We start from the raw sequence: 12,867 nt of genomic DNA on the forward strand, positions 1-12,867 counted from the left end.
TTTAAACATGTCATGTATATCAGTGTGCCCAAACTAACATACTACAAACGTGTGGGTATTGGGTACCTTTCATAGTGAGTGCCTTGACAGCTGCCCAACTTGGAGCAAAGCCATGTCTCCTATTACTAAGCTCTGCTCCCACCATTTCATAGTACAACACTAAACTGCTGGGGGCCAGTAAAGGCTTTCACATTGTGAAGCAGGCAGAAATCTGAGCCCTTTTTTTTTTTTTTGAACAAAACACATCCAGGTTAAATGTCTGGAACAAAATTAAAAGGATTATTTAGGCACCACAAGGTGCCTGTACTTTCTAAGCCTTATTAGATTGGACACATGGATGGTCCCTGACAGATTCATTTTGACATCAAGTATATGGCTGTTGGAAATAGTATGGCTCAGCACATACTGATAATATGCTTCCTGTGTGTTGGCCACCAAAATGAAGGCAATCTACAAAAAACAGGCAGTCCTTATTCACAAGTACAACTAGACATGGGAAAAATCGTGGAAAATTAAGTGATGGCATATTATAGTAGGCATCCTACAGTAGCTGGGTAATCTTTACAAACCTTGTGAAAGCCGGTTGCTCAGGCACTAAGCAGTGGATTGTAGGATGTGGGAGGGGTGGGTCTACTCTCATACCCCAGAAATTGCATACATTTGCACCTTCTGTTGCACAATATTCAGCATCACTCTTAGTTTTCAAGACATTCCTTTACTACAGATTTATATCTCCATAAATATCAAACTTTTTTTTTCGTCCTAATGTAAAAATCCAGCTGGGTTGTATTAAATTTCAATTCAACAGCAAACATCGGATATTACACAGGATCTTTCGGATAGGTAGGCCCATCATAATGGCTTTCTTTCTCTGCCAAAAGTATGCAAACCATAGAAGGGTTCCAGGGAGAACAAAACCATAGCAATGCTGAGGCTTTTCATGGCTGCATACGTGTATATATGGTCTCAGGTCTTCCTTCAGCTTTGGCTGCATATCTTGCCAATGTGAAAAGGTAATCACTCAATCTGCAAGTAAATATGCATCACATTAACCTCTACATTGTGTTGCTGATAACTGGTATAAACAGGTCAACTTAATAAAGAAGAAACTGGCAGTCGGGTGGGATGGAAGCATCAGATTATTGGCCAGAGGGGTACAGAAAATCAAGCATAACATAATAAAAAATACCACAATGAAAACTGACTAATTCCATGCATATATTAAGGTAAATGCAAGCTTGATAGAACAAAACAAAATTATGAAACAAAGGAAAAAGGCCTCTCCATTAAGACCTTAATGATCAGCTAGGAAACACAGCAGCAACAATATCATGCCGAGATACCCCTGGGGAATACCGCCTGCAACGTTTTAATCCAGAAAGCTTCCCTCTTTATAAATTCTGATGTCTGTCACCACTGTCTGTGTCCCTGTTACAGATATTTCCCTTCCTGTCTGGTGAAACTGTTGTCAGGAAGTGAGGGTAAATCTTTATAATAGAGCTTCAAATAGGACATTTCCAACAGGAGTTCTAATACTTCCCTGATCTATACAAAACTAGAAAACACATTTTTGGCTTGGCATACATTTTAAGTATTAAAAGCTTAAGATAAAATCACACATTTTCTAAAGGAATCCCAGTTCACAGATCAGCATACCACTGAAAACATGATGGTGCATACTGAGTCTTTTCTGGCCCTATAGCCTTACATAAAAACAGCCTTCAACTAAATTAAAGCCCGATGCTGTCCAATTCTTTTGTTTTTATAGATAAAGGGGGAAAGACAGAGGCTCTAACCCTTCCCTACTCTATCCCAACAAAAAATGTTTTGGCTTTTGGAATTGGGCTTTGAAATATTAGGTGACACAAAAAGATGTCTGTCTGAGACTCCAGCTAAAATGTATGTATTTAGCACTCTCCTGATAAATAAGTGTGTTCATGCATGCATGTTAATTAATTTCCTTATTATTCTTGGCTGGATTCTACAATACACACATACACCTGGCTTTCCATTCGGTAGAACTTGTGTAGACTGTCAAAAGTCTCATAAAAAAAAAAAAAACCTTGCCTATGGTGACCAATTAGATTTTTAAAAAACTTTTCCTGAACCTGACTGCACACGATGGGCAACTTCACCAGTTCTGTAAGGAACTTCTTTCTCCAGAATTTATACATAAGTAACAGGGCAGGTGTGTCATGCACTTGTCCCTGACATCTCCCCTATACTAAGCTATGAAGCCACAGACAGACTGTAAAAAACATTTGTTGCCTTAAACACATGGAATCCATTACTGGTATGGATGATAACCCAGCAGCGCTTGTTTCGCTAATACACACATCAGTGACCTCCCTCTGATGGGAGCCCTAGAGTTTTACCTGTTTAAATATTTTCCAATGTTTGGATCTGCTTCTCCTTTCTGCAACAATTTGAATGTTCTAAAATGAATAAAAAAGATGATTTAAAAATGTTTGCAAAAAATACCATTTTAACTTTCGCTATATCACTGTAAGCATTTAAATTGTAGTGAGAGACACATGGGAGCTGCCATCGCTGACCTTTTTCTTCTGACAATGCTAGTTGCCTGGCTGCAATACTCTGGTACACAAATCAGGAGATTTGAACTAACTATAGACTGACTTGCTGCACACTTGTTCAGGGTCAGAAAGTACTGAAGGCAGGGACAGAAAGGCAACTAGCAATTTTAAATGGTGTTCACCAATGGCTTCCCCTGTATTCTCTTAGACTTGGAAGGAACTTACATTCTCTCAGCTCTTCGACATACACCTCTGGCCACATGTAAAGATGCACTAGCTTTACCTCCTGACTAGAAAAAAAAAAAGAAAGGGAAATGTTAATACCCTTATACCCAATGCAGAGTGTTCAAAAAATCTAAACTGAAAAAGTATTGAGGCAGTGCTTACTTTAAATATTAAATACACCCATGCTTCTGTAACAGGGAGAAAACCCCACTCGCCTCCACCTAATTAATGACATGTCTATTGTGCTGACAGATATGTGGCAGAGAACAACATAAAATAAAAGGTGGCCATTAACACGAAATGGCAGGGATTCCTCGATCAACTCGCTTGTGGCGTTGATGGGGGAATCTGCTATTTTTTTTCCGTTCAGGCCCCAGGTTGAGCGGAAAAACTAAAGCAGTGTATGGCCAGCTTAAAGCGACACAAACCCCTGAGCTTTTTTCTCCTCATACACATCTACACAATGAACATTCTCCAAAGCCACATTTATTTATGTTTTAAAATAAGGTTTTACAATTTGAATCCCTTTAGAAAGTCTGCTGTGCTCACTCCCGTTGCTCTTCTCTCCCCTCACACTTGTCACTTAGAAGGAAGCCGTGCACATTGATTCTGGTCACGTGCCCATCTTTATTTGCCTACAACTCCCATGAGGCGGAGAGGAATCATCTCTCACGGCACACAGCTGCTTCCTCCCCACAAAACACACTGTGACAGTGTCTTGTAATCTCCTCTGCAATGCTCTGAATTATCAAAACTACTTACAACAATCAATGACATTTACAACAAATCTACACAGAAAAACAACTTTCTTTCAAATGTAGGAGCCGTCTCCTCTGTGACTGTGTGACCAGATTTAGCATGTGAGCTGACACTCAGAAGAAAGTATGAGGCAGGTGACAGCTTCCATGCTCAATCTCCTCTTCCCACACTCCCTCCTTGGTAAGCTGGGAGGAGATAAATCACAGATCATATATTAGTGTGGGAGAGCAGAAGAAATCCCAGCTCCATGTAGAGTCTAGAGGGGAGGATTTGTGGGTGGAGACTGAGAAGACACGCCCTCATCATGTTGTAGTGCTTCACATGAACCATGTCAGACAGCAAAGGTAATATTTTCAAGACATATTTTCCATCTGGTTGGAAACTCTGTTTGCGATAATCTTTTTCTACTATATCTAGGATACGCTACAAAGTTCAGTCCTTTTGCAGGGCCATTAAAGTGGGTGCAGAATCAGGCTGTGTATTTTAACCATAATTTGTATATTTAGATATAATGACGACCACAAACCACCATTATATCTGAATAAACAGTGCTCAATGTCAGGAATTACATTTCAACTCCTGTTACCTTAGAAAATAAGGTTATAGGGATGGGGATCTCAAGCAGCAGGAGTCTACTTTAGGATTTAACTTTTATCTACGTCTGTATAAATTAGTACTGTAATGTACTTTTTTTTTTTTTTTTTTTTTACAAACATACAGGTACAATGAAGTTCGTCAATGGGGGAAGCTGTGCTGAGTATTTATCGATCCACTGCTCAAGTTCCTGTGCTGGATCCGCACTAAATGATGTTCTGACTGTAGAAAAAAAACCAACAAATGAATAATAAATGGATATGAAGCTATATTATAACAACAATAAGGAAATTTACACAAATTACACAGAAAACATGCTGCTATATAAATTATAAAATTAGTATCAACTACATAAATACTAGTAGAGCCATATAGATAAATAACAGTTATCTCTAAACATATTATAAAATGAATACCACATGCAGATTACTCTATTGCTTTTACAGTACACTGCATTATACATTACATTATACAAATCCAAAAACGTCAGCGCAGGTTCAATGAGTGAGTTATCTAATTCACAATTGTTTTATACTGCACAACTTCTTTAGCAACAGAACACATTTAAATCTGCAGGATAAAGGTATGGATTGTATAACTTATCTCCAGCAAACTCTGTGAACATGTGTTGTGTGCGAATGGAAGGAAAACGAACAGTCTTAGTATATTTTCTTTTCAGGTGGAATGTAATCTTTGGAAAATATTGTATTATGACCACTAGATGGAGCAGAGGAGAAGGAGGAATGGAGTATTTCTCAATAATACAATCAACATTTGTCCAGTCGCACAGAATGAACATTCACAGAGATTCCCAGGGCGAATGTCTTTAAAGAAGGAATGTTTTATTAACTCTTGCAGTGGTGCTATCCCCACACTGCAAGGGTTAAGTGCATGTTTGTGTCTAGGTGCTAAAATAACAAAGAAATACTCACCCGAAGCTCTGAGCCAACCAGCTGTCAGGGCGCTCCCTCCAGCCTCTCTTCCCCCTCCCTGCAGCACTAGAATCTTTCTCAGCATCCTTATGTCTATACAGTGTGTATAGACGTTGATGATTTACAGGACCTTAGATTGCTGCAGAGGAGGGGGAGAGACGTTGGAAGGACCAGTCTAGGAAGAAGCCGGCTTGGTGCATTGGGTGAGTATACGTTTTTTTTTTTAACCTAGACACAAACAAGCACTTAACCCTTGCAGTGCAGAAGTAGCCCCACTGCAAGATTCATTACACAATTTGCTGGAGTTTTTCTTCAAAGATTGATCTAACTTCAAAGCACATCTCAATGTAATGTTAGGTAAAGGAGGTAGACGGGGAACCCTAGTTCTTCCATTGATGAAGGCTTTAGTGTCTGAGACATGCATCATTCTAAAGGTTTGTTTTATTGGCTTGGTCTGTTAGAGGAAGTTGAAAAATATAAGAATTACGGGCCAGATTACACTGTGAAAAAAAAAAAAGCCTAAGCATTAGTAGATGCATTATATCACATTTTAGCTTTTGGGTTTGGAGCCGCTTTAATGATCCTGCTCCTGGCAACTTGTCAGTAATGGGACAACAACAAAAAAACCTGCTCCTATATTGTCACTCCTTCACTGAATGAACCAGCAGGGAGTTAGGTCAAGTGTAACAAGTGGCTGGTTTGGTCAGTGAGGGAGCGAGGAAGATTCTACAGCATTTTGGCTATCGAGGGAACAACATCTGTACAGGGGCAATGTCACAAGAAGTCTCACTGCCTGCTACAGAATCACTAATGTGACATGGCCATTAAAAAAGAACAGAGACAATGCTCCTCTTTCCTATTCTGTGCTTTTTCAGCGTACAGTACAGATCACTACTAAACTAAAGTAAAGCTTGAAATAATTGATTACAATATAAAAATTAACACTTTAAGTCAAATATATTTAAAACTATAACACAACACTAAGTAACAAGTGAATTTCTAAGATGAGGCATGCCTAAATTACCTTTGTGGCTTTCTCTGGCAGACGACAGAGGCGTTGCAATGTTGGAGCCAACATCCTGGAGCATACACTGTATCTGTGGGGACATTTTTCATACAATCACCCTATGCTGCACACATTCATAAACATAAACGTTTTTGTTGTTGAGAAGAGCCAAAGGCAATCCGTGTCCCTCACAACAAGGAGGAGTGCTGAGCATATATGCAAGATGCAGCCCCACAGCAGTCAAGGGAACTGGAACATCTAGAAAGAGAGAGGGGCGCCTTTCCTAGTGCAGAATGTTTAATTCAATATCATCGAAATAGTACAAACAGGTACTCACAATAAGGGTGTGAAAACGAGCAGCAGGACAATGCAAACCGGAGCAGAGCAAGGGTCCATGTGAAGCGTCCTGTATGACACTGTTGACACCACAGTGAGCCTCATACAGGATGCTTCACATGGACCCTTGCTCTGCTCCGGTTTTCATTGTCCTGCTGCTCGTTTTCACACCCTTATTGTGAGTACCTGTCTGTACTATTTCGATGATATTGAATTAAACATTCTGCACTAGGAAAGGCGCCCCTCTCTCTGTTTCTTTCTATACATTCATAAACATGTTTGTACTTAAGTCCGGTATACATGCTTCTATTTTCTTTAGCTGAACGAAGAAAATAGAACAGCTTCCTCCTTCAACGCTTACGAGCGTTGATCGAGGAATCCCCCGTTGTTTCCTTTGTAGCCGGCTGCTGTCAGAATACCAGAGCAGAACTGGCAGCTGATTGGCTCCTTCAATCAGCTAATTGAGAGATGCTAACAGCGCACACGAGTGGGGAAACTGTTAGAAATGTAAACAGCCAGTGATGGCTGTTTACATTCAAGTGATCAGGCGTCTCTAGAGATGCCCAATCATTAGTAGTAGCTGCGGTTGTGCAATTTTTTTAAAGTCCCCCTGCCCGCCCCCACATACACACACACACACAAACATGCGTCAGATGTGCCTATGTGCGAAAACGACTATGCGCCCAGTACGCCGCACATGTTACATATCTCCGCGAACGTCTGAGTGAGAGCAATCACTGATAACACTAAACTGATGCCGTTCGTTTTCTGCGATTTCGCGGGCGCACGCCATTTTACGGCTTGATGTCTAATTTGGTGTCTATTTACCTGACGTGACCCCGTCTTTTGTGTTTTACCAAAAAAGTGGGGGGATAATAAATGTTTTATAATATTTCATAGGGAAACAGGTTTTGTTTCAAAATTTAGGGTACTTTTTTTGTTATATAGTAAAAAATAAAACCCCCAGTGGTGATTAAATACCACCAAAAGAAAGCTCTATCTGTCCCCAAAAAATGGTATAAAATTCATTTCAGCACGGAGTTGCATGACGGAATAAATGTCAGTCAAAGTACCGCAGCACTGAACACTGAGAAATGGCCTGGGCAGGAAGGGGGTTTAACACCCCGGTCAGCAAGTGGTTAAAATATCAACTTAATAACCCTTAAATACAGCTGAAGATTACAATGGAAAAATTGAAAATAATGCCCTTTGTATGAGAGTGCAAGTACAATAAGAAGTCATTACCTTTTCAAGTTCAGACACAAACTGGAGATTAGCATCCAGACAGAATTCTCTGGCCAGCCTGGAAAGTAGATGAGACTGATGAGAAGAGAACCAATAGCAGCACAACCTCTGCCACTTGAAAGCTCAATTGAGAAATACGATTAAAGTATTTGGTTCTTGTGAGCTTACAAACATAATATACATATCATAAAACGGGTGCTATGTTACTATTATGTAAGCATACAATAGGAAATAAAACCCTCTTCTTTTAAATTTGCCAGACAACAGGTATTTCTGAATTTCCTTAGTCAGCTTATGGTTACATGTCATCACTTCAATACAAATAGACCAAGACATGTTAGTCTTTCATGGCCTGAGGAAAAAATAAAATAAAATTATACCCGCTAGTGTGCAACAAACTGAAACATATCGGCCGAAAATTGTACCATGTTACAGTACAAATTGCGGTGCATCCCAAGTTTCTCTCCTCCCTGCTGGGCGCTGCTCTGTGTCCCCTATGACAAAGAGCAGCGTCCAGCGGGCAGGAGAGAAACGTTCAGGCGGCCGAACGGGGTAGGGAGGAGAGAGCTGTGAGCCACGATGTCACTGGAGGCCGGGCTCTCCTCCCGCAACCCCCTGCTCGGCCTCCTGTTACAGATAAGGATGGACAGCGGTGTGGGGGCGGAGACAGCTGTGAGCTGTCACACGAGGCAAAGCCAGTGGTGTGGGGGAGGACTCAGCTATCAAAAGAGAACGAGCTTTCCTCCCACACCGCCGGCTTAGCCTACTGTGACAGTGAGTCAGGATGGAGAGCGGTTACAAGCAGTCACCGATCAGCTGATCGCTTGTAAATAACTGAGGACATAGTATGTTTACTGTGTCCCCAATTATGAATGAACAGGAAGTGCTCTACATCACCTCCTGTTCATTCATGATTGTAAACATGGTAAACATACTATCAACACAAGTTATGAATGAACAGGAACACTCAGTATAGAGGCTTCCTGTTCCTTTATAACAGGGGCTGCAGAAAAAGAGATTGAGGACTCTGTGTTCTCAATCTCTTTTTCTATTTAAAAGGGAAATATCAGGAGTATGTTTAGACACCTAATATTTCCCCAGAGCCCCCGACAGTAAAGTAAAAAAATCGAAATATTTAATAAAAAAAATAATAATAATACATGAATAAAAATAAAATATTTTAAAAAATGTTACAAGTACCGATATTTTGCTTTCGGTACTCGCCGATAGCGGTGCTTCCGCCTGCATGGAGCCAGCTTCCCGGGCAATCAGGAAGCCGGGGCGGCGAGTAATGACATACTGCCCGACTTCCCAGCCAATCAGCATCAAGCCGGCTTCCCAGGCAATCAGCATTGAGCCGGCTTCCTGGCCAATCAGGAAGCTGGGAGGTAGGTCATTACTCGCCGCTCGGCTTCCTGATTGCCCGGGAAGCTGGCTCCATGTTCCCCTATGGCACTGTCAGTCAGAGGAAAACTTCCTCTGACCGTAAGTTCCGGTATCGGAGCATTTGGGCAAGTACGAGTTCTCGCCCAAATACTTGGTATCGGCAGCAATACTAGTATGGATGCATCCCTACTTAAAACGCTGCAGGAGTTTCTCACATTTTCATACAGCTGTTTCAGGCTTTTTGGTCCTAATACAAGATATGGAGTGTATAACTATTATGGGTGATGAGTAACCAACTAGGATGGCTACATAGGTTACAGTGTGCCAAACCAAAAAGAACTGCAAAGTCTTGTCTCTCAAAACACTATTAAGTGCAGTAAACTTTCTTAATACAGAATGTATTTACAATAATCACATATCATATCAATCCAAAAATGTCGTCAATTTCAGATATGCAGATCTAACATTACTTACGGTCCTGAAAATGCTACTTTCCTGACTGACCCAGAAGTGGGACACATACAACTAACTCTGGCTTTTCTGTGACTTTCCAGATCTGCAGAAATTGTTCCAGGTCAGTGTCTTAAAGTATTGAAGCCAATGGCACAGCACAACAACCAAGCCTCTAGCATTTTTAGAATAAAGTAAGCAATGGCAGTCCCTATATTTCTTTTATATTTAAATATATGTATATGAAGGAAGAAAAGATGACAGCACTCAGAATATTAAAAGTTATCACAACTTACCCAATAGCTGAGCTCAGTTCATCAGTAGCTCCTAGTGCTTCAAACACCAAGTCATCCTTAGGTCTCCTTTCTCCTGTGTACGTGCTGGAAAAGCCTACAGAGGTGTACAGTATATTATAGTATCCGTGCTTTTATTTAAAGAGAAACTATTCTAGTTCATGTCACTGATGGCAATACCTTTATCTCCAGTTTTTGTGTAAATTCTTGGGAACCTCTTTGCTGTAGGTTCTGTTTGGGAGCTGTGGCAGAAAAGAATTGAAATACACGTGAATCTGCTATTGTTTAGGAAAACAGTCTTCACTAGGTAAACTATATACATGGCACGGTCTTTAGCCAGGTTTTGCAGATTCATACTCATTCTCTTTTCTGAAAATATTCTCGTGTTCTTTCTCAAAATGATTCCTGAATGGGAGGGCATGTCTTCAATACAACTGCCTGGTGCGATCCCAGTGTTTTAATAAGGATGCTGCAGTGTTTACATCCAGTTAGGTGTGCATGAGCCTTGGAAGGTTTTTCACTTCTAATCAAAGCCCATCTCCAGCCATGATGTCCCCACTGGTTCTATTTTATGCATTCTTGCCTTTAATACCTATATTTTCTCCGGGCTCATCAGTCCTTACTGGTGTAGAGAGTGGTGCTGAGGTGATGATGTCAGCGCTGTTCTCTGCACCAGTACAGAAAATCTTTGCACGATCAGAGCTGGCAGCCAATGAGCTACCAAGTATTCTGACAGCACTCACTGGCCGCTGTCAAAATACAATGCAAACAGCGGGATTCCTCCATCAACACGCTGGTAGTGTTGATGGAGGAATCTGCTCTATTTTTCCTGCGCGTTAAACAAGAAAAATAGAGCAGTGTATAGCCAGCCTTAAGAGCGAGCACAAAGTGCTGGAGGAGGCAGGATGTTGAACCAGCAATGTGTTTCATCTACAGCACTGTAGACTTCATTAACCCTGAAGAAGTTGGAGATGCTAATGAGAAAACCAAATGTGTATTCACGCAGACTTGTCCAATCTGCAAATAAATAGAGGTGCACCGAAATGAAAAAAAATGTCAGGCCGAAACTAAAAATTTCTTTTATTCTAACTTTATCAATTTTTTAAAAATATTTTATTTTTATTTATTATAAGCTTTTTATTTATTCATTTTTATTAAATATTTTTATTTTTTACTTTACTTTTAGGGGCTTCGGGGAAATATTAGGGGTCTATACAGATCCCTGATATTTCCCTTTTAAAATAGAAAAAGAGATTGAGGACACAGAATCCCCAATCTTTTTTTCTGTATCCCCTGTTATACATGAACAGGAATTCTCTATACTGAGTGTTCCTGTTCATTGATAAAATGAGGACAGAGTATGTTTACTATAACTACAGCTATGAATGAACAGGAGTGTATGTAGATCACTCCCATTCATTCATACTTGAGGATATAGTACACATACTCTGTCCTCAATTATCTAAGAAACACTCAGCGATCACTGAGTGTTTGTACCCGCTCTCCTTCCTGACACGCTGTCACAGGAGGCTGACCTCCGCCTCCTGTGACAGCACTGCAAGCTGTATCTGCCCACATCGCTCTGCCGATCTGTGAAAGGGGAGCAGCGCCCATCGGGGAGAAGAGAAAGAATGGATGCACCGCTATTTCGGCCAGAAAATGGCACTTTCGGCATTTTGCTAAAAGTGCCATTTTCGGCCGATATATCGGTGCATCCCCACAAATAACCATACAATTTATGAAACACGATTGCCTGGATTCCTAAACTGTATAATTCTGTGCAGATCAGTCTAATATTTGTAAACTGTGAACTGATTCATTCCTGTTTACAAGGCTAGGTATCATTTGAGCCAGCTAGTCAAGCAGCTCCCAACATTCCGCTGCTTTCGCATAAACCGGCCTCTGCAGCGAGAAGGCCCTGCATACAGGGTAGTTTAACATAGGCATTATCAGGTAGAGTGATCTTCTTCCCAATGGTGCTTGTATAGTCCAAGTCATCACTGTTAGGAGGGTCACGATGCATACAGCATCCAACGCAAGTGCCACTGACCACCAATAATTGTCATACCCAGAGGCAGGGCAGCCATCAGGGGGGTACGGCCGATACTCATGTAAGGGGCCCGGGCAGCCTGGGGGAAGAGGAACCCTTTTCCAGGCCACAAGAAACCCTGCTAAAATAGATTGAACAGAGGTCTGTGGGAAGAATGCCTCTTACATTGGTGGTTAGTGGGAATAATGCTCCCCTTAATGTGGCGCTCAGAATGGCACCCTTACAGACAGCCAAAAAGATTTGTGTCATGCTGCTGGCATTGGACCTTGAACTATCCAGGCATCATCAGCCCCCAGGGAACCCTAGAGTTCCATAGAACCCTGGCTGAGAATGGCTGCTTTAGACCATTCACCTGTGTGTCTTCTGTATGTATGTAAGTGTGGAACAACACCCTTGTGTAAAGCTTAGTGAATTGAGCCTGGTGTTTAATAACATGGAAAATGAAATGTTGTGGTATAGCAAAGGTTAGGCAACCTTGCCAATGCAGCTATGGTAAAACTACAAATCCCATAATGCCTCTGGGATGCATGCCTGTGGCTGTCAGTCTTGCAATGCCTCATGGAAGTTGTAGTTCCAAAACACCTGGAGTGCCAAGGTTGCCTACTCCTATGGTGGAGCTTGGCCATGCTGGAAAAGCAGCATTTCAGTGGCTATTCAATGAGACTCCCTGCCCATGTCACCCTCTCTAGCACAGTGGTGTGTTGTATACAGTAACACAGTCGACCCTCTCACCTGCCCCCAGCCGCACTGTCACTACACAGATGCCTGCTCTGTGCCAATCCGCGCACCGCTCGCCATAACAACAACCGTATCGCGGCCATGACTACTAAGCCCGCCCACCGCTCGCCTCATGCTGTAGGCTGCAGCTGATTGGTCCTCTTGCTCTGGCTATGTCACACAACTTGCACTCACTGGCCACTTTCCAGTGCGACGCTGCCTGTCCGGTGGAAGCCTTCTCTGATTGGAAAAACAGAGAAGGAGAGGTCTCTGCTGATTGGAGGAAAGTAGGGAAGTACGGCTGCTAGATCCGATTGGTTAGAGATGGCTGGGCTGTACA

General features: G+C 41.7%; 1 protein-coding gene across 1 annotated transcript; it reads right to left on the reverse strand.

The window, feature by feature from the left end:
* Positions 1-868: 868 nt before the first annotated feature.
* On the reverse strand, positions 869-12,726 carry MMAB (methylmalonic aciduria (cobalamin deficiency) cblB type). Its single transcript, XM_018560555.1, has 9 exons — positions 12,543-12,726; positions 9,941-10,002; positions 9,764-9,857; positions 7,632-7,689; positions 6,069-6,141; positions 4,237-4,334; positions 2,760-2,824; positions 2,376-2,435; positions 869-1,026 (listed from the first exon to the last, which is right to left on the reverse strand). The coding sequence occupies exons 1-9, from the start codon at positions 12,629-12,631 to the stop codon at positions 939-941; spliced, it is 687 nt and encodes a 228-aa protein (XP_018416057.1). The 5' UTR covers positions 12,632-12,726; the 3' UTR covers positions 869-938.
* Positions 12,727-12,867: the final 141 nt, after the last annotated feature.

Source organism: Nanorana parkeri, unplaced genomic scaffold (genome assembly GCF_000935625.1).
Source record: "Nanorana parkeri isolate BGI_ZX_2015 unplaced genomic scaffold, ASM93562v1 scaffold18, whole genome shotgun sequence".
Lineage (NCBI taxonomy): Eukaryota > Metazoa > Chordata > Amphibia > Anura > Dicroglossidae > Nanorana > Nanorana parkeri.

Coding starts and splice junctions, on each gene's coding strand:
- MMAB (XM_018560555.1), bottom strand. CDS start 12,631: ATGGCCGCGATACGGTTGTTGTTATGGCGAGCGGTGCGCGGATTGGCA. Junction 9,858..9,940: donor CACAAAAACTGGAGATAAAG/GTATTGCCATCA, acceptor ACACCTCTGTAG/GCTTTTCCAGCACGTACACA. Junction 6,142..7,631: donor TTGTGTCTGAACTTGAAAAG/GTAATGACTTCT, acceptor ATGTCCCCACAG/ATACAGTGTATGCTCCAGGA.